This window comes from Haliotis rufescens, unplaced genomic scaffold (assembly GCF_023055435.1).
Source record: "Haliotis rufescens isolate VD_foot unplaced genomic scaffold, xgHalRufe1.0.p SCAF_4, whole genome shotgun sequence".
NCBI classification, from domain to species: domain Eukaryota; kingdom Metazoa; phylum Mollusca; class Gastropoda; order Lepetellida; family Haliotidae; genus Haliotis; species Haliotis rufescens.
The window spans coordinates 11,308,194-11,331,627 of record NW_025964112.1 but is presented as its reverse complement, the minus strand read 5'-3'; the positions used below and the strand labels follow the sequence as shown (position 1 = coordinate 11,331,627).

Genomic DNA, 23,434 nt, shown 5'->3' with positions numbered 1-23,434 from the left:
GTCTTAAGTTGGGAGAAAACTTCACCCAAGTCAACTTGTCATAAATAAGTCAGACATCTTTAAAATGCCTACCAGTACAAAACTGTGGCAAAAAGTGGACTAACACACTTGAAATTCTTATCTACTTGAAATCCAGGGCTTATCATAGCCATTGTACTTCTTGTTCACTGAGATTCACAGCTCAGGTGGGCATCTGATTGATCGAAACCTTATCAATAAAAGTTGGGGGTTCACATTCCACACAGTGTCTGTACACGATAGTTTGGCTGTCCACGGTTACAAAACATTCCTGGCATGGAGACAGCGACGAAGAAGTTCTTCATAATATATTCAGCCAGCAACGACAGCAATAAATTTAAAAGCCGTTGATGACAGGGACCTGTTTGATATATTTGCATGAAAGTTTAACTGCAGTGATAAGAGTGTGGTAGAACGTTTGTATCTTCATGGGACAATTGAATAGTGAGCGAATGCTGTGTAAATGCTGTGAAATTTATTCAAAACTGAAAGTTCCCTGATAAACGCTATACACCAACTGTATGACGGCGGGATGTAAATAATCAAATATGGGGAAGCAAGTTTTGTTTGTTTGTTTGTTTGTTGTTTAACGCCGCACTCAGCAATATTCCAGCTATATGACGGCGGTCTGTATATATTTGAGTCTGGACCAGACAATCCAGTGATTGACATCATGAGCATCAATCCACCCAATTGGGATACAATGACATACATCAACACCAAGTCAGCAAGCCTGACCACCTGATCCCATTAGTCGCCTCTTAGGATAAGCATAGTCGCCCTCTACGGTAAGCATGGGCTGCTGAAGACCTATTCTACCCCCGAACTTCACGGGTCTCGGGTCTACCATACAAGTGATCGATATAATGAGCACTGTTCCCAGCCACAGTGCTACAACATGCTTGAACATCCAACAAAAATAGGTTGCTGCAGAACCCATAGGGCCCTATACCTGATAGCACAAAACTGAAAATCATCAAAGGTATTAACTGTGTCTCCTGCTTCATCTGTAGATGTATGAGTGAGTGAGTTGGGTTAAACATGTTTTGGCCAATTTTTATGTTTGTTTGTTGTATAATGCTGCTTTAAGTCATATTCTAGCTATATGACGGAGGAAGGTAAATAATCATCTGGACTAGACAATCCAGTGATTGACATCATGAGCATAGATCTATGCACTTGGGATATAACATGCATCAACCAAGTCAGCATGTAACAAGCATGGGTTGCTGAAGACCAATTCTAACCTGGATCGTCACAGGGAGAGGGATGCTTTAGTGATAGCACACCATGGCTTCCTTGCAAAAAGCGATCTTAGCACAACTATTGTAAGCTTATGTTAAAGTATGGGAGTTACGATCATCTAAGCGCTAAGATCGCTTTGTGCAAGTGGGCCGGATATATCAGATTTCAGATGAATACCACAGACAGCCACCGGATCATATAATCTGGATAAATCTGGGATTTGAACTCCCCTGGCAGTGCAAGACCACAGTTCAGAATATCATATTGTGGGGGCCTAGTCCGCTGGGCCACCTGTGCTGACTCAAATATTTATACTAAAGAATTCAAAATTTGGATACAATATCTTATCTGAAGTAAGGTAAAACTGCATTGATTTGTCTATTAGTGGATTGAACATGCCATTGAATATTCAAAAAAGATTTCTAATGTTTGACTCTGTAGGCATTCATCTTCTTTCGTATATACCACCCTTGTCTTTTTCAAGGTTTGGTTCTTTCTTCCCTGGTTTATTTATTTTATCTATTGGGGGCACGGGTGGCCCAGTCGTCTAAGGCGCCGCGATTCGCTGTGCAGAGTTGCGTCCCTTGGGCACGCCAGAAACCTATGATTGTGGGTTCGAATCCCGGTTCTCCCCGATTATGTTTCTAGGTTTGTCAGCACAATACCCGTGCTCGTGGGTTTCACCCAAATGGTAAATGTCTGAGACCTGCATCACTTCTGCCTTTCCTCCCACATTAAGCTGACACGCCGTGATATAACTGGAATACTGTTAAAAGCGGCGTTAAACCCAACTCACTCACTCACTCACTATTTTATCTGACCTTAAATAATCAAACCATCTTCAAAAACTAACAAGAGCCTCACCACAAAGACCCCGATGACACTCTCATTACTCCAGCTATATCAGAAGGATCCACATTTGTGTAAATAAACCATAAAAACTTATTTCATCTTGAATTATGATCTTTCAAACTGAGTAAACAGAATCTAAAATCTTTTGATTTCTAATTTTCTGGAAATGAAGAAACCAATCAAACTTATCATCTGATATTAAAACTGGAAACATTCAAGTCACAGATATCTAATCAAAGAAAGTTTATTTCTTTACTTCGATAACCCAATTTCCTATCTCACTACCCACAGGCAAGGTGCTATCTCACTAATTGCTATTTATAACCAACGTTTCTGTGAGAAGCCTTGATCCATTTGGCAAGTATTCAGCTTACTATAACCAAATTTCAGAAAACTTCACATAAAGAAAAATGAAGTTTCTGCATGACACGTTATTAAGTCCCATTCATCAATACCTTGAATATGTGTCCAGACCAACGACTATTAAGGTGATCGCCATGCCCTGTTGATTGTTTGAATCAACAGGGCGACTATCTCTTCTTGATAGTTACCTGGCGATGAAGGTATTGCCATCCCTAAATGAGATGCGTAATACAAGCAGCAAAACACACACATTCTGGGTCACATCTTCAGGACAACAAGTGAGGCTTTTGAAACAAAAGGTCAAACTGATCTTTTTCCGTTGTCCTTTTGCTGTTGTGAACATATTTTCTCCAGAAATATGAATTATTCTATTTGTTGTGATATATCATAATAGATCACAACCAATCTTAGAATAATTTGGTCATAGTGTCAAAAACAAATATGCCATGGAGCATTTTATAAATAATTATGTGCATATAGTTTCCAAGCTTGAAGTCATACTTCACATCCGAATTTGATAATTAAACTGCATAATAATAAAAAAATGAATCAAATTCCTTTTTATGTCCAATAAATGGACAAATAAACTGTGAATAGATGACAAAATTAATGATTATCAAACACCCTTTTTTTTAAAAAAAAACAAAGGGAGGTAATTACATTTTGGAGCTATTTTGGTTAATGTGTTTATACATCCTAATAAGGATGCCATTTTAATTCCCAAATGGGTACAGTTTGCGTACTAAGCCTTTGAAATTAATTGTCGAAAGGTGCATTTTCACTCACTGAAATGCACTCAGAACTACATCAACACATCCATAATATTCATACCCTAAATTCCTGAATAATTACTTATTCAACCAGTTCATATATTCATCACGATATGGTACCATGTTTACATCCAATCTTACCAATGATTTTGAGGCCATCTGACGCAAGAAAGTCCACGCAGTATTAATGCAGCAATAACTCCTAATCTTGTCCCTGGTGAATCATGATAGCGACATATATCTGTCACTGCACATCCACAGAAACAGTCCGACATCCACTTCATCTAACACACCAGAACACAACATGTGGCAGAAATCAAAGTGCCGTCTGCTCCAATGTCTACAAACTCCACACACCGTCTGCTGCTCCAAATTTGCAGACAGTTCATGCTACTACCAAGACCCAATCCCACACAAGCAATTACAGATTCACAAACAGCCTATGATTCTGACTGGTGAGTATTAAAACAGGTGAGCAGTCCATGTTTACAAGTCATACACATCTATCCACAAAAACCAGGTTACAAATACGCAACATGGAAAGGTAGTCAAAATCTTTCTGAATTTCCGTAACTCAATCTTCTCCGCACATATCCTGTTGTGGTTGTTTACAACACCTGCAGATCTACTCCACATCGAGTCATCTAACTTCAGTACACATCCGATTCTAGGAAAGTCCAATTTCCTCTGCACAGATTGTCAAGGCAAATTTACAGACATCTACACGTTCTTATGGTAATATTTAAGCTTCAACATAAACCTCGAGGTATCTTATATCCAACAACCTGTCCTCGGGATCCCCAACCTTATGGGACATGACTAGTCGATTGGTCGGTTGCTAAAAATAGCTCACTGCGAAGAAACATTTGTCACATGAAAACGGTGGTATGTTTAAGCGTAGTCTACAGGCTAGATATCTGGGAAGTCACCTGTGAATACAAGTAGCTATTACATTTACTACGTGTCTCTTGATCTCATATTATACCTTTTAACACGGGGCTTTCAGAGCGGTTGTTCATGCGCACAGCTATTGAGTATATGAGAAGGTCATTTCAGCTTCGCTTGATCTACTCATTGAGGGAAAGTTTCAAATTATATACATAGTTATATTTTTATACAAGGTCAAGAAAGCATCTCTAAACTTAATATTATCACAAGAGATATGCACCATGACTAAGTGATAATTTGTTTTTCGTTAATTCAGACATTATATACTGAATCATATACTTAATTCACAAGTGAGCTTCTTCCATTTCTATCAACATGAACAACTTTGTGTGCATCCTTTGAGGAGTTTTAAATATTTTTCAGACACATTCATAAAAAATATCCACAGCTAGTTTAAAGTTATCTTAAGTCAAAGGAATGGGGGGGGGGGAAGGGAATTGGAATTGTGAGCGAGAGTGAGTGAGAGTGAGAGTGTGTGTGTGTGTGTGTGTGTGAGTGTGTGTGTGTGTGGTGTGTGTGTGTGTGTGTGAGTGTGAGTGTGTGTGTGTGTGTGTGTGTGTGTGTGTGTGTGTGTGTGTGTGTGTGTGTGTGTGTGTGTGAGAGAGTGAGACCAATGTAGTCAAACTTTATAAGAGAGAATGAGTTGAATTCAACATAGATTTGAACAATATTTTAGTTATATCACGGCATGTCAGCTGAATTTGGGAAGAGCGCCCAAAGTGACACAAGTCGAAAGTGTTAACAATATTTGTGAAACCCACAAGCATGGGTATGGTGTTATAACAAACTGAACATCATTATCGGTGGAAATCAGGGATTCAAACCCATGATCCCTTTCCTGGGATGGGGGATGCAGCTTTACAGAGAATAGCAATGCCAAACCCACTGACCCATGTGTGCTTCACTAAAATAAACTTAACTATGTTTCAGCTGATCTTTGCAGTAAATTATTTTTCCACCTCAACAAAACATATTGCATAATCCCAACAACCAACCTCAAAGCCAGTAAATATCAGCTGATAGTGACAACAGTCCAATAAACAACACAGCCCAACTTCACAACCAGCAATACGTATACTCTTCACAAAACAATCAGACCCGTAAAGATCTGGAGAATAGGTCTTCAACAACCCATGCTTGCCGCAACAGGCGACTATGCTTATTGTAGGAGGGGTCAAGTGGTCGCTGACGTGGTTGATGCATGTCATCGTAACCCAAATGCATAGTTTGATGCTCATGATGTCAATCACTGGATTGTTTGGTCTAGACTTGATTATTTACAGACCTCATATAGCTGGAATGTATCTAAGTGTAGCATTAAACAACAAACAACAAACAAACAAACAAACAAACAAACATTACAACCGCTAAAAAATGGCTACGATTAACAGGACTAAGACATAAACCTTTATTTTATTATATGTCGTATATTGTTCTTACAACGGTTGCATCATCGACTACAATGTTACTGTTTTTTACGTACTACGCACCGTCGTCGTACAGCTGAGTGCGGCTCTAAACAACAAACAAACACAAAACAATCCATCCATGTGTCTATATCAATCTACCAGAAGCAGACACACAGACAATCCTGTTTGTTGCCTGTCCAATCCTGTCCACTCTAGCTAATGCCTTTTCCTTTTTAGAAGGGACATGGTTTGTTTAAGGTGATGGTAAAATGGATATGTCTCACTATATCACACGACAGCAGTATAAATGAGATATCACTGAGACACATTCCCTGAGGGCTTGTATCAAGTCTTGCTTTGTGAGTCTCTTTCATCTGGTTCCTGGTGCATGGAGACACATATATAGTCAATGGACAGATGATTCTTGAATGGCATGACTGTGTTTTTCTTCAGCAGTATCATACAGTTACACATCAGCAGTTTGTGTAATAACATTGTGTTTAATATCATGTTTACTTAATATACTGAACTGCAAAAGAAATGTCACTTTATGAAAATAATTCATGAAAAATTCCCATTGAAATATCACTGCTTTTTGGGGAGGTACTGCGTTTTTGACAGCAGTCTGTAACCAAATTTAATGTTAACAGCAAAAAAGGGACACAAATATAAGTGTAATGGGTTGCCAAAACGCAGCTTAAACAACCAAGGTACAAAGTTCCGAATGCTTTCCATGAAAATCAAAATTTACGAAGAATCAGAGAAAACAGGCTTTAAGACGACTGCATGCTGGCCAGACTGCACGAATGGTTGCCAATGCTTATATTGTCCATGCGAGAGCCATCAACAGATTAACAGCAATGATACCAGGTCACCAACACCATGCCTAAGTGCTGTCATATCCAACTAGTCCGCAGCTGATTTCGGACACATCCTTGTATAAATAACTAGATATGGGAATAAAACAACTATCCTTCTAGATTGTTACCAGTCTTGGACTCATGGACCACTTGTCCTCATTTTAATAAAAACTAAACTCACAAGTTTCTGTGACCAATCATAAGTCTGGATGCTTTCAATTTTCTAATAACTTTTTTTCCAAATCTGGATGAACTCTGGTAAATCACTAGCATGCAGTTGCTGCATTATATTTCAATCATCTAATAAATTGCCAAAAGCAAAAATATTCAGAGAGAAACAATTATTATGACAATAACAAGAATCATCCCTGATAAAGAACACAACCCTGGCTGTTTCCCTTGGTTGTTACCAACAACATCATGGCTATAAATAGTCATCTAATAATGTACAGTTGCTGTCAATGCACATGTTATACAAACATGTATAATAAAGACAAGGGTAACAATGAATTACCCACTGAAAGTAAACTAACTTTTCAACGTGCAAAGGCCATTGCTACTTATTGATCCCACATCCACACTGTTGAGTGATACTTTAGTCCAAAGCATGCAGGGACTTTCAAAAATTGTCTGTGCACTATTCTATCACTGCCTATACATTCTGTTGAATGATCTGCACTTCTATTAGACACATTTAGTTCTGACTGGAAAGTCTTATTCTATAAGCTTATACTGAAACGTATGGAGGGCACTATGCCATCCTGAGAAAGAAAGTACATACAGTGTTATCAATGTTGTGTGTACATATAAAGAGACAGGATTATCAACAAAGGTATATCTGGTATAACTTAAAAAATCAAGGTCCCGCTGAGTTCATAGACTGCAGTCCATTTTACGTCAACAACTTTAGTTTATTGCCTATTACAGTGATTGACCGATTGGACTATCATGTAGGTACAAGGTATTTACAGCAATCAAAACAAACAAAGCTTGTCAGTGTAGATAATCTTGTGTTACAACTGCAGACAGAAACTGCTCAGTCCTAACTGTTGATCACGTCCGGTCAAAATTTAAGAATGTCCGGACAATACTTTTTAAAATGTCCGGACAGAAAAATTTAAATGTCCGGTAAGCAATATTTTATACCAGACATTTGAGATTCCCAATCGGACATGTCCAGCGCATATGACGGTTTCCGGACCCCTGGTTGTAACCTCATGTGTGTAACTAATTTCTGTTAACAGAATTTATTATGGATAATAATTCAACATAGTTCCGCATATTTTTAATGAAATTGCATTATGGATCTGATCTAAGTGCTATTAATCTTAAATTTTTAGCCTGATTTGACATTTGCACTTTGACACTTTGCACTTCTCTCAAAATGGATTTCCTTACATAGATATATACACATAGTGACTTGACCTATTTGTATTTCAAAGTACGTGAGTGAGTGAGTGAATATGGTTTTACGCCGCTTTTAGCAATATTCCAGCAATATCACGGCGGGGGACACCAGAAATGGGCTTCACACATTGTACCCATGTCGGGAATCGAACCCGGGTCTATAGCGTGACGAGCGAAATTTCAAAGTACGAACAAGGTGAGAAGGACCTATAAATCCTTGTGTATATTCCTATAGAACATGTGGAGCATATCAAGATAAACACCTGCAACCTCATGCGAATTTCAAAGAAACACATAAACCATGTTTTAATACAATATGTGTGCCCTACTTCTCAAAACAAACAACTTCTCCCCCCATCTCACATGCAGGCTTGTTTTTCACGACCCCTTTCAACATCTATGTCGATGTTCCCCTGATGTTACTGACTATGTCCATATCAAATATATGTCAATTTGAGGCAGCGGCTTCCCAACAATAGATGTGTCTATTTCAACACTGACACCTCTTATCTCTTCATAAGAATGTGTTTGTTCATAGCTTATCTGACCCTTATCCTGATAAAATGATTAACTTATAGCAGTGCTGTATTGACATGAATAAGACACCTGTGTCGATCTTGCAATTAGTTTTTCAGGGGTATTCCTATTTTATGGGCTGCTAGGGAGTGAGTGAGTTGGGTTTGATGCCACTTTTAACAGTATTCCAGGTATATCGCGGCGTGTCAGCTTAATGTGGGAGGAAAGCCCGAAGTGATGCAGGCCTCATACACTTACCACTTTGATGAAAGCCACAAGCACGGGTATTGCTACTAAGAGAGAAGGTAATGTTTGTTTGTTTGTTTGTTGTTTATGAATGAATACTTGAGGTGAGGTGAGGTGAAATTGGGTTTAACGTCGCGTCCAAGATTATTGCACTTATATAGCGACGTGCATGCACGTGTATGTGTGTGTGTGGCTGCTTGTACTAGTCCGGACTGATGCCGATTTATAGTGCTAGCTCACTGAGATACCATGCCGCAGTTTAACATGAATACCCCACTCAGACACAGTATACTGACTCCGAGCCGACCAGTCCTTGTTTTAGCCCCTTAATGCCGAGCGCCAGACAGGGTAACAACAAGTACAATCTTTTAACGTCTTTTTGTATGACGCGGCCCGGGATCGAACCCTGGACCTTCCGCTCTCCGGGCGGACGCTCTACCACAAGACCACGGAGGCGGTTTGAATACTTGAAACTGTGTACAATTCAAAGTTGCCGATCTGATCTCTTCCATCAATATATCCACAACTTTTAATTGTTTATTTAATTGTTGTTTAACGCCACATTCAGCTAAATTCCAGCTATATGATGGCGGTCTGTAAATAATCAAGTCTGGACCAGTCAATCCAGTGATTAATATCATCAGCATCGATCCACGCAATTGGTAATCGATGCTCATGATATTAATCACTGGATTTGTGACTTCTCAAATAAAGTTATGGTAAAAAACAGGGCAGCAGTAAAGGTACCCTGGATAATAGAGGATGGATACCCATAAGTTTGTACCTAGCAAGAAATTGTTTTGGGTCTTCATACCAGGAGTGAAACGGTACATCGGTGCAGTGGTGCATCGTAAGTTTTCATGCTATGATACGATACATGATACATTTTCTTCTGTATCGATACAAGACGAAACACTTGCTAAAATATATTGCATACTACTCATTTAATGACCCTCCCACCCCACCCCCAGCAATGTTGTCAGTCAAATATAGCCAAATTTTTTGTAAATAGCATTCCATGTCCACTACTAAAAGTAGCCGCTATGAACATGTGTCTACAGCTACCTTTTCTTTCAGAACATGCTCCAAAATCCACACAATCTGACCTTAATATTTGTATCGCGATATGTATCGTATCGAGATATGTATCGTATCATTACCTATGTACCGGGATATGTATCATATCGTTACCTATGTACCGAGATATGTATCGTATCATTACCTTTGTATCGAGATATGTATCGTATCATTACCTACGTACCGAGATATGTATGGTATCGTTACCTATGTATCGAGATATGTATCGTATCGTTACCTATGTATCGAGATATGTATCGTATCGTTACCTATGTATCGAGATATGTATCGTATTGTTACCTATGTTTCGAGATATGTATCGTACCGTTACATATGTATCGAGATATGTATCGTATCATTACATATGTATCGAGATATGTATCGTATCGTTACATATGTATCGAGAAATGTATTGTATCGTGACCTTGCTGTATCGTGACCTTGCTGTATCGTTTCACCCCTGACAGAATTTCAAATTGACAGAGATCAGGTCAATGACACCTTCCCCCAAAAAATTAAATGATCCATTTCTGAAGAAAATAGGATCCCTGATCCACACCCGGTCCCACCCCGGCACTGGTCCCCCCAGTCTCAGCCCTGGCCCCCCGAGGCCCTATGTTTCTCACATCTTGCCCATCACTTACAAGCAATATATCACTGCTGACCAACGTGACACACACATCAATCTGATGTTCCATGCATATCCTGCTGTGGTTAGGGACATAGACAAGATCTAAGCCACACAATGGATGTTTGACAATCTTTCCTGTCTCTGGTAAAACTAATGTCTCTTTCCAAATGGATTAAGGACAAATTTGAGGACAGGTCACTCCATGACAGAAGCTGTGCGTAAAGCGATGCATCATTCTCACTCACTTGCACTCTTTCACCTGTGTCATCTAATGCAATCTGTCAATCAACTGATATTGACAAGTACCTACATTTTTACTGTCTGTGTTTTGCGCACGGAGAAACCTGCTACAACTGATCCTGCTATTGTTACTCCACTCGCATCCCAAATATCAATATGGTCATCAATAATACAGTGTTTTGGAGTTTTCATCATGATAGGTATAGAGATGTATTTCAAAAGTCTCCTTATGTTTACTTGGATAAACTTACGCATTTACATACATACACATACCACAAACTATGCTTACCGTATTCGACGTAATAAGCTCCCCACTCTAATAAGCGCCCATGGCGATATTTGCTAATATATTGGCTAGTGAACAATCCCAGTTGGCACCCCTTGCGATTGATCAATGTACACAAGACCTATTTTTTCGCGTATAATACGCACTCATGTGCTATATGCATCCTTAAATATGGGCAATTAAATTCTGGGAAAATATATCTGTCGTACATAAACATTTCAGGCTGTTTCCTTCCAACTGATCCTTATAAAACACAGAGAGTTTTAGTTGTATATAAACAGGCCGTCAGCATAAACCACAAAATTTATCTTTCAACTCTGTTTTTTTTAACCAAAGTAATATTCTAATAAGAGCCCCCTATTTCTAATATTGAGAGCGCCCTGAGCGCTTATTATGTCAAATACGGTATTTATATAATCTGCAATTTGCCATCAGTTCACAAAACCCCTTCAACGCAGCTTTTCTAAAAGTGTGCACTGTACAAATAAAATGTTTGTTTATTTTGTAGAATGCCGAACTCAGCTATATTCCAGCTATATGACGGCGGTCTGTAAATAATCGAGTCTGGACCAGACAATCCAGTGTTTGACATCATAAGCATCGATCCATACAATTGGGATCGATGACAGGCATAAACCAAATCAACGAGCCTGACCACCCGTTCCCGTTAGTCGCCTCTTATGACAAGCATAGTCGCCTTTTATGACAAGCATGAATTGCTGAAGACCTGGGATGCATAAGCAGATTATGAAAGTTAGAAATACTGTTATTCACTAAATTTGTTCAAAAAAAGTACCCTGAAAGCAAGTTCTTTTTCTGAGAAAAAGCCTAAGCTGAATTTGGTGTACTGGTTATAAATATGAAAATGCTCACACATATTATTTACAGTCCACTGGTACAACATGCTCCAACAGTTTTCATAATGTGTAAACCCGTGAAGATCCGGGGTAGAATAGGTCTTCAGCAACCCATGCTTGCCGTAAAAGACAACTATGCTTGTCGTAAGAGGCGACTACGGGACGGGGTGGTCAGGTTCACTGACTTGGTTGATGCATGTCATCGTATCCCAATTTCGTGGATCGATGATCATGATGTCAATCACTGGAGTGTCTGGTCCAGACTCGAGTATTTAACAGACCACCATCATATAACCGGAATATTGCTGAGTGTGGTGTTAAACAACAAACAAACAAACAAACAAACAAACAAAACCTGTATGGTTGCCCCATACTTGATTATTTACATCCCGCCGTCATACAGTTGGTGTAAAGTGTTTAACAGGGAACTTTCAGTTTTGAATAAATTCAGTGAGAACCTTTTTTTGACAGCATTTACACAGCATTCGCTCACTATTCAATTGTCTCATAACTATCATAACGTGTAAGATTTGGACAAAGTTTCTCAAGAAGTGACCAATGTAAGTACATAAAATACTCTTACATTTACTGTAGCACTGAACACACTATCAAACAACCAGCTTAAAATCAAAGTGCTATCTTAAATTCTTCCTTTTAAATTAAAAAAATTACATTTACTTTTGCAAACTACAACTCAGCATGTCTTCATTCAAATGTAACCATCTTACTAAGTAAACTCTGCTTTACCTCCCTGTTCAACCTGTCCCAATTTGTACAGTTCCTATCTATCGTTCCCACAATCCCACCACAATTGACCCTGACACCTTCAACAGAGGTATAAATGCGAGGTGTAGTTCATTCTTCTCCGTGCCATGCTTCAGTGGAGGTGAACATCTGACTTGGAGTCCACAATGCAGCTAATAGTAGGCTATGTAAAATCAAACACCTACATCCTTCCAGGTGGCGCTTGTACACAGTGCGACACGGTGCTTCGTGCTAAGTATACATGTTCAATGAAAGGACAGGGACGCGTAGAGAGAGAAAATAGAGGTCCAGGAACAAGTTTGAAAAAAACATACATATGCACACACCACAGTCAACAGGTCAGGTCAACAATCACCACATCAGCTCTCTGACTATCCATAAGATTCTGGGGGGTCCTTAGAGCATTCTGGGACTTTATAGACCTCAAGGACCTGGGGCTCTTTAGACCACTCTGGGACCTGATACTGTGATAGACCACTCAGGGACCAAACAGACCTTTTAGGGACCTCACAGACCACTCTGGGACCTAATCAACCACTCAGGGACCTAATGGACCTTTAAGGAGACTTAATAGATCACTCAGGGATCTTACAGACCAGTCAAGGACCTAATGGACCACTCAGGGACCTAATCGACCACTCAGGGACCTAATGGACCTTAAAGGAGACTTAATAGATCATTCAGGGATCTTACAGACCAGTCAAGGACCTAATGGACCACTCAGGGACCTAATAGACCACTCAGGGACCTAATGGACCTTTTGAGGGACCTTAAAGATCACTCAGGGATCTCATAGACCACTCAAGGACCGATTGGACCACTCAAGGGCCTAATAGACCATTCAGCAATCTAATAAACCACTCAGTGACCTACTAGACCACTCAGGACCCCAGACCACACAGGGACCTTAAACCATCTAGGACCTCAGGCCACTCAACAAGCTGTTTCCCCATTTGAAAGTCATGGATGCCTAATAAGTCAGTAGTCAGCCATCCAGTCATGCTGTTGGAAGGTGCAATTGCAGAAATATAATGTCGGAGGCAGACAAACAAGTCACCTGTCAATACTCCTTTTCATCACCTACCACAAAAAAACAGAGCAAATGATAATGCATGCACTGGTATATCTCAGATATTGAAGTATACATCTACATTTCTTACTTCAAAACTTTACACTACATTTCACACATATCCACCCCGCAGCTGAATGCCATCTGATAACTCACAACAAAACCTTCACAAGTCTCGCAACAAGGATGTACTTCATCTGTGTTCTGTCCAGTGAATAACGTAAGGAAACTCTCTGAATGACTAACACTCTCAACAAAAGATTATGATTCATTCATGAAATGTGACACCAGTACAGTTGACCTGCATCACTGTCTCAAAGACTAACACTTAGCCGCAGAAACATATAAAGTTGATAGAAACATTTAGCAACTCCATGTAAATGGAAAAGGAGAACCTGTGGGAAATCTAGCCTTGCTTCATTTAAGGCTATAGCATAACAGTGAGGGCTGGACAACCGAGGAAATATCCATAGTTGAGTGAGTGAGTGAGTGAGTGAGTGAGTGAGTGAGTGAGTGAGTGAGTGAGTGAGTGAGTGAGTGAGTGAGTGAGTGAGTGAGTGAGTGAGTGAGGTAGGTTAATGTCATTGCTAAGGGACACAACTCTGCACAGCAAATTGCAGCAACTCAGACAGGGTCTGCTAGACTAACATTTCATCCAAGAAACAAAGTTGTCTTATTTAAAAAATCATATCTAGAAAATAAAAAATAAAATCCAAATGGAGCCCAGAACAATGCTTAATTCCAGATCTAGAGCTGAGTGAATCTAGACTTGCCAAATCATTCTAGACTTGAGTTGGATTCATTTTATATTCTCTAGGCTCTGGAAGAGAGATTGGGGGTTTCCCTACTGATAGAAAAGAATCTACCGCAAAATAAATATAATGTCATTATAATAACCATCACAATGATCAGAAACAAATAGAATATTACTATAATCTTACAGAGAGAACTCTCTGTAGGGTCAACTCTTTTTTAAACATCCTATCAAATTAAGCTGTTCTTTAACAGCTTGACAACACAATTTATAATTGCTTGGGTAATTGGACTGTTATTTTCAAGTTTCTTTTCTAACCATGTCATACAACAGCATGGCTGTACATTGTCACCTGGAGGACAGGCCCTCTCAGGTCCCTGTCAGGAAAGCAGTCAGAAAGAAGGAATCCCAAGGCTAATGTACCATGGCCCATTGAAGATACTTCCCTTCTCTGTAAGCGGTAAAGAGACAGCTAGCCTTATATTCAAACAATGATATTCCCTTATTGTGTGAAAACACACATGCGAGAAATAGAAATGGCCACTCCACTGTCATGAGATCCCGCTAATGAGCGTCCGTGGTTCTAATATTACTGTTAGCAGTTGTTAGGAATGTCATTTATTTGATATTGGGATATAGTGGCTGAGTTGTATTTCATGCCATATTTTCGTGTCACCTGCAAGGTGAGGTGAGGTGAAGTGAACGTCATGTTAAGATTAATGTACTTATATAGCAGCGTGAATGCACACGTGTGTGGCCCACTGAGATACCATGCCACAGTTTTACATGGATACCCAACTCAGTCACAGTATGCTGACTCCGAGCCGACCAGTCCTTGTTTTAGCCCCTTAATGCCTAGCGCCAGGGGGGTAACAAGTATGATGTCTTATGATGTGTCGCGGACAGAGGATCGAACCACCATTCTTTCTCACTTTCCAGTACTATCCACTACATCATTACACATAGAGACCGGAATAAACAGTGATTGATAGCAAAAGCTATCACCCTATCAGCCAGTCACCCATCACCACCCAATCCACATTTCAGCTCTTACCAAAAACTATAGTTCTGGGAACTGTTCTGCCCTGGTATACTAAGGGTCGTCTTGAGTCTTGCTGGTAAAACAGTTTCTAAAACGCACAGACTATCAAAAGTAGATAACCGAGATTACCGATCGTCTAGATTTATCCACTTTGAAATACTTCAAAACCAACCCTACTCACCACTCACCACAGCATCAGATATATTTACATACATGTATACCCAGGCCGAGTACATGAATGTGTCTGAGCTTTATGGTTTTGAGAATACTTCGTCTTAATGAGGTAAGCAGTCAGATACTTTGTTAGCTCTGCATAGCACAGAGGCAATAAAAGATATCTTTCTCCACTCAGGAAGCTCTTGACTGATCTAACCAAACCACAGATACTGATCAGCACAACTGACTCCAGTCAATAAACAGGCCTTGATTGGACTCCAGAAGAGCACCACAAACACCCAAATGCCAGAACAAAATTATTGTTCCAATGGCTTGAACTTCAAGCTCTCTTGGAAGACTGGTACCACTCATGTTTGGGATCAAGCTGTATTGTGACACCAACAGTGAATCCATTTTCACAATCATCCCATATTTACAAAAATATTTTTGAAGTTCAGCCAAGATTAAAAATAGCAGGCCTGGGTGTCCCTTTTCTATAAGACCAGTCCTATGTTAAATCCCGAGCTACCAGAATGTTCTATTTATACTGAAATCAGAGCTGGTCCTATTTCAGTGGTGTTTTTATACCTTCTCAGTTTCAAACTTTCAACAAACCCAGATGTCTTTAACAGCGAAATTTTCTAACAAGACATAACAGTGTGGCCACTTGAGTTCTTCAAGCGTTTTTATCAGCAACCAAAATGGCTATTTTTTTCAAACAAAGTTCTGCTTCAAAGGCGGACTTGTATTGAGGTAATAAAATTTGAAGTTTTTATTCTTTAAATAGCTCAAATGACATCGCCAGTTGAATCAGATGTGAAAACGCTTTTCTTGGATCTTTGATCACTAGTGGTTTGTAGAATGGATTGACTGCCTCTTGAATCAAACAATAAAATAAACCTGCATGGTATCTACAGTATGTCGTGCTGGGAACCGGGTGTATTACAAGACTGATCTAACTAGAGAAAGCAATCAGGGATCAGTTGGCATGATTAATGATTGATCATTCATGAGAATCAATCAAATGGTTTGAAAATAAAACCTTCTGACTAGCAATACCATCCACAAGCTCAACATCATAATACAATAATACAATACAGGCTACCCTGACCTTCAAATACCTTTTTAATTTCAACTTAAATATAACACAGCTAAAGCCATTTCACTCTAAATGTGGCACTTTCAATATTTTCCTAGCAACAAGGCTGTTTCCATAAGATTCCAGTTAAGGCTTGAGGTCAGGATTCCTTTCAGTCAAACTTGCCGGGTTCAAGGAAGCTAAGCTTTCTGGTAAGCAAGCACTAACAAAACCCTCTTGTGCCGATCAGCGGCTTTCTTCTTGACACCACAGCCTGACACAAAACACAATATCCAATAACCTATGTACACTGGATGAACTGAGGAAGCAGTCAAAGCAGGGCCTTCTGTAACAAGTGAATCATCTTCAATAAAGTCAGAGACAGTGTTTCTGTTCTCAAAAGGATGTTGACATGAAAACCAACAAAACAACTCATCCACAATAAATGTTCTGAAACTGTAACTTTCTCCACTCAAGTAGTTGTTGACATAAATACAACAGAGAAACTCACCCTCGATACAAATAATCAGAGCCCTCGCCAAGTCATCAAAATATGTTCTTGACATAAAACCCAACAAAGTGACTCGTCCCCAACATATATTTTCTGAAACAGTAACTTTCTTCACTCAGATAATTGTTGACCAAAACACAACAACACAGCAACTAAATACAAATAATCGGAACCAGTAACCAAGTCATCTCAAGGACTTGCTGACATGACAATATGTTGTATAGGAAATAGGACTCAAAACATACACGAGTAATTGTAAAAGTACGTTAACTACAGTGTACAATGACTCTTGGTCTTTCTTGCCTCTACTTAGTTCCAGTAAAATGTCAGGTTCTTAAGACGGATGTACTCTGTCAAGCCGGGCCGTATGACACTATTGCCACCATTGCCGGTAATGACCACCTTGTTTTTTCTATCCTCTTAACCTTTCAACTGCTTCCATGGTATGACTACACCATTAATCATACCAAAAATAGCCGAAAAAATGTTTTTTTTGTCAAAATTAACCTTTTAACTGCTTTCATGGTATGACTACACCATTAATCATACCTAAAATAGCCGAAAAAATGTTTTTTGTCAAAATTAACCTTTTAACTGCTTTCAGGGTATGACTACACCATTAATCATACCAAAAATAGCCGAAAAAATGTTTTTTGTCAAAATTAACCTTTTAACTGCTTTCAGGGTATGACTACACCATTAATCAAAACCAAAAATAGACACAAAAATTTTTTTTGTCAAAATTAACCTTTTAACTGCTTTTTGGGTATGACTACACCACTAATCATACCACAAATAGACTAAAAAAAGTCCCAAATAAATCTTCTTTTGTAAATATTAAAAATAATTTTTACGAACATTTTACATATGCATTTTCTTAAAATAGGAAGATTTTAACGTTCTCTGTGAAAATTTATTTGGAATACAAAAGGCTATTGAATATTTTATTAAAAAAACATTTGATAATATACATCCATTAGACATTAAGTGACTTAATGGCACCTTTCAAATATTTTTGAACATAAAAAACAAAAACAAAAAACCTAACATCATCTTAAAAGGAAACATGAAAAAGTACCCTGAGATATAAAGATGGTAAATATACAGAACTGTGTGACAGGCATGCCTCCCATCTCTCACACAACCTGCTGTATGAACCAGTTCACCTTCAGGATTTTCCAAACAATGACACCCAAAAGGGGTCATGTCAACCCTTCAGAGTCCAATAACAGCCTTTATAAGCAAGTCGTCTTCTCAATTTCCCCCAACAAAGCCTGCTAGAAGGGTATCAAAGGTCTTGAACATTACCCACACATGAGGTGTCTACCACCAATGGATATCTAGAATCACCTGGATTTGTTCAACAATATACAATCTCTTCATCATTGCTAAAATGTGTGCAAAATTCCCTTCAAAACCAACTGAAGGCCCCTATCTTTTAAAAACATCCAGTTTTCTGACCTTACATCTAATCCTATAAGACTTCTAATCATACTATAAAGAGTTCATGTATAAGAGATGCCTCCATTCAAACAGCAAATATGATATCTACACAATAAATCACAAAGAACAATGAAGAACAAAGCGCGGTTGATTTCATGATGAAACAATGTTCTATCATGACGTCATTTCTGGAGATTTGAACATGCGCTCCCAACTTGATGACGTCGTAAAATGGGAACATTAATTTTTACAGGAAGTGTCTAGTGAATTGTTCCCCATAGATGTAGCTGGGCCACGTAGATAAAAGCAACGGCCGACATTTGCTTCCAAAAGTGGAAGAGATTTGACAATTGTGAAAATTGTGAGAATATGCAACATTGCCATGGTCGGATTCTATTCAGGGAGTCATCATTATTTAAATATGGGGAAATGTTTATAAAATGTTTACTTTTTACTAACATCCTGAAAGTTGAAGAGGTTGTACAAAATGTTGATATGTTGATAAAAATGACTTGTGGTCGTTTATCAAACAATAAAACTCTGTAGGGAGATTAAACCACTCAGGGCTGCGCACCTCAATTATTCTCCCTGCAGTGTTTTATTGTATGATAAACAACTCCCGCTCATTTGAGTCTAACGCTGTAACCACCCAGAATGCTTGATAAGATGCACAGGTATGGTGATGCCAAACTTAGACGTATAATCATGGTGAACAGTTTTCTAAGCAAATTTTCACATCACTCTATGTAGGATAGATCATGTTTACAATATCTCAGCTCATGCAATGATTGTGTGAGCAAAAATATTTTCTGATCATTTGCTTCAAAACCACGACTTCAATTTAGAGCTGATATCTGATGACAAATCATATTTCTCATAAACAAACTAATGCTACAGACAACCATCCAGGGAAACACTACAAGTTTCACAAAGAAAACAAACACGTGCAGCACCATATTAATTCAAAATAACACAAATCACATACTCGTCATTAACTGAAAAGGCAGACAAATTATTGAGAAAATAATGCTCATAAATTTGGAAATCAAATATTGCATCCAATTCCACCAAAAATTATCCAAATTTATGAAGAGAAGATAAATAAAGTTGATAACGGAAGTTCCAATTTAGACTAACAGTTTCCTCCATGCTGTTAGGTGATGCAATTATTGCCTACTTATGTCTCTGGTTTGCAGGTCAGAGATCACTCCTGACAGACCCAGTCAAAGACAGAGCCCAGTCGTTAGTTCTCATTAAGTTGTGCGAGCATGCTCCGAATGACACTCCAAATGACATGTGTCACATTTTTGCCACAAATTATTCCATCCATGGCAACCTCTAACCTTCCCAGCTTCATGTCTTTCAAAGGTGTCAAGTTTTTAACAAGATATCGTAGGTAGACATTATATCAGATAAAATGTCAGCTGAGCAGGCTTGTTGAAAAGGGACAATTCAAACACAACTGTAGGAAGTTGTTTGAATGCCAACTTAAACATAAAAGACTGTCAAATCCATTTCTAAAGAGTCATTTCACACTTTTTCCCCCCAAAAAAATAAGTCTGGGAAGCACATACAGAGGTTTATCTCAATGGAACACAACAAGCGACCTAATGACCTTGGTGTCACTCAAGGTCATTATGGAATCTGATATCATTTCAAGCCTCTACTCATTTGATAGCATCGATAAATAGGCCATAAATGGCTTCATATTCACAACAGATAAAACATAATACAGGTTGCAGCTGGCCTTTTCAAAAACTTTCATATCAGTTTTGGTAATAATATTGACATCATGGGGTAAAAACTGTCTGAAGGTCAGCAAGGGTCAGCAGGCTGGTCAATATTGGTCAGAATTTATTGAACCAGGCCAGACTAAAGATCCCGGTCAATAATCGGGGATGAGAGGTCATGTGGGGGCACTGGTCAAGTGACTGAACATTGAGGTCAATATCTAAGGGAGTTTAGAGGTCATGTCAGGTCATGTGCTGGTCAGGTGAAGTTCACAAGTCCTCTGATCTCCAGTGACTAGATGTCATAAACTTGAACATGTTGAAGGAGGTTCATTACTGTCCTTGGATAAAAAGTTTAGTGGATAATGCATTGGTCAAAATAGTAGGCCCTGCATTGTTGCCAATGCTGTTTAAGGGATTTACCATGATAAGGGTGTGACTATAGAATGACTCTGTGTTAAAGTAAGGGGATCACGGTTCAAATAATTGTGAACCATTTACACATAATAGAAAGAAATAACGCAATCTATTATATTTCTCTGTCCGTTGCTGAAAGAAATTCCATAAATTCAGCTGTGAAAAATTTCTCGAACTGATAGTTACAATACGATACAAAGTCAGTCCATATTTAATGCAGCAAGCTACTTAACATCAGGACAGTGACTTCCCACAGAAGGAAGGAGTGATCTTGTTTTAGAGCTTGTGTCATTGATTTGAGTGAGTGAGTGAGTGAGTTGGGTTTAACGCCGCTTTTAACAGTACTCCAGTTATATCGCACCGTGTCAGCATAATGTGGGAGGAAAGCCCCAAGTGATGCAGGTCTCAGACGTTTACCACTTTGGTGTAACCCACGAGACGGGTATGGTGCTGACAAACCTAGAAACATAATCGGGGCGAACCGGGATTCGAACCCACAATCATAGGTTTCTGGCGTGCCCAAGGGACGCAACGCTGCATAGCGAAACGCGGCGCCTTAGACGACTGGGCCACCCGTGCCCTCCCATTTTGATGAAGCCAGTCAGCATGTGTATTATGCTATCAAAGCTAGGGCTATCGGGGGTTTGTATCGTTAGCTCCTGGGAGACAACTATACAAGGCTCATCAATATAACCTGTCACTCAGGATTATATGGCTTGAACAGATGTTTACATAATGTAAGAGATAATAGGGTTTCATATCATTGTAAGCATAATTCAATCTTTATTAAAACAGCCTGAAAATCAGGATGAAGGCCCAGTTCATGATCTTTATGACTGTAATCAGTGTGTGAGGTAAGGTGAGGTGAAAAGGGGTTTAACGTCGCGTCCAAGATAATTGCACTTATATAGCGACCTGCATGTACGTGTATGTGTTTGTGTGGCTGCTTGTACTGGTGTCCGGACTGATGCCGATTTATAGTGCTAGCTCACTGAGATACCATGCCGCAGTTTAACATGAATACCCCACTCAGACACAGTATACTGACTCCGAGCCAACCAGTCCTTGTTTTAGCCCCTTAATGCAGAGTGCCAGACAGGGTAACAACAAGTACCATCTTTTAACGTCTTTTGGTATGACGGGGTCGGGGATCGAACCCCCGACCTTCCGCTCTCCGGGCGGACGCTCTACCACTAGACCACGGAGGCAATCGTAATCAGTGTGTGTTTATGTAAGCTCTACGAAGGCTCAGTGGAACAGGATCCTGGAAAGATGTAGACAAACCAGTGGTTGAAGGTGCGAGCACCAAACACCATAGTCACTTTGGATACACTGACATATTACATCCAATGTTAGCTTTATCTAAGATTCCAAACTTAAGGGCCTTGGCAAATTGTTGTGATATTATTCAAAATAGGATTATATTAATGTTCTTGATTTCATAAATTCTGAGGAATTGGGGAATTCTTTAATTCTCATGTTTACTGTCTTGGGGCCGAATATCAGCCAATGAACAGGTCAAGGTAAATCCCTGTAAGATCGTCCCCAATCTAAGTCAATCCTCACTCAGCAGTTATTTTCACCACTAATCCCCATTCATGAATTTGAAAATTACATGATTCTGATTGGTCAAACACAGGTTGTCAAATCAGAATAAACCCCCTCTGATTGAAACAGCCTATTTGACAGCCGCATCACTGCGGAAGCTAATATTCATGAAATAGTACTTTTTCTGTCATGTCAGTAGGCATATTTAAATAATTTAATCAACAATCATATGTTACAAAATCAAAGTTGCGGTTACTTCAATATTCAAAGGATGTGTGGCAATACATTTCGTGCAGAAAACAAGATCAAAATCTACAAAGATGTATTTTAAGTTTTGGGGACAACAGAGAGCTCGGAATTTGGTGCTTTTCTGTAAACGACTGTGACGTCATAACTTTTGCGTCACAATGAGCGATACGACATCATAATAATGAGGTGCTGTGTGGAGCGCTGTGCGTTCGGTTCCAAATTCAATTTAGCGTGGTTAAATCGACAGGTAACCTAGCTCTACATTGAAAACACAGTATGTTTATCTCCTTATCATGCTAATTACTCTTTTCTCATAAACAAGAATAGGATACTGATGACTTCATATGTGAAGAAAATCCCACAGAGGAAATATTATCAGATAGGAGTGTCCTTGAACGAGTTAACAAGCTGACGACCACACTGAGGAGAAAGCTGTTGATCTGACACATGCACCCTCACAGTGAAGTTTTGTCCGTTTTGTTTATATTTTGAGGAAATCAGCCTGTTGCCGAGAGCATCTCATCCAAAACACATGTCACAAGAACCGCCATGGCCTTCAGTATCTAGTGCTTGTTAATGTTTGAAAATTGAGCTCAGTGTTGCCATGGCGATGGGTCTGAAGCACTAGTGTTAAATAACAAGGGGTACTCACCCATGGTACCTGTTTAACAAGAGGGGAATCAACCGGAACCTTCCTGTCGGCCGGGTCATGGGTGCTGGCTTATCATTATCCTACATAGTACAAAGCTTCTTTATCTGAAAGAAAGAAAAAAACAACTGTTAGAACGACACATTGGGAATGAAAAAATAAGGGTATAAATACTATCTGATCTCCACAGGGTTTCGGATGTCATTCTGAAGTTGAAAAAACCTGTTGTGAGGTTCAGTTGCTCACCTGCATTCACAAACAATGCTTTTTACACTGATTTATCATTGTTATCGGGGGC

General features: G+C 39.2%; 1 protein-coding gene across 4 annotated transcripts in view; it reads right to left on the bottom strand.

Moving 5' to 3' along the window:
* LOC124112303 (mitogen-activated protein kinase kinase kinase 2-like) overlaps positions 1-23,434 on the bottom strand; it is a 105,646-nt gene that overhangs the window by 37,365 nt on the left and 44,847 nt on the right. For 3 of the 4 annotated variants that reach the window (XM_046472349.2, XM_046472351.2, XM_046472350.2), the window contains exon 2: positions 23,140-23,243. In XM_046472349.2, coding sequence (XP_046328305.1) covers positions 23,140-23,143 — 4 coding nt within the window. In that variant the 5' untranslated portion in view covers positions 23,144-23,243. Of the gene's footprint in view, positions 1-3,389; positions 4,086-23,139; positions 23,244-23,434 lie in introns of those variants that run through there. The other variant, XM_046472352.2, reaches the window with a different exon arrangement.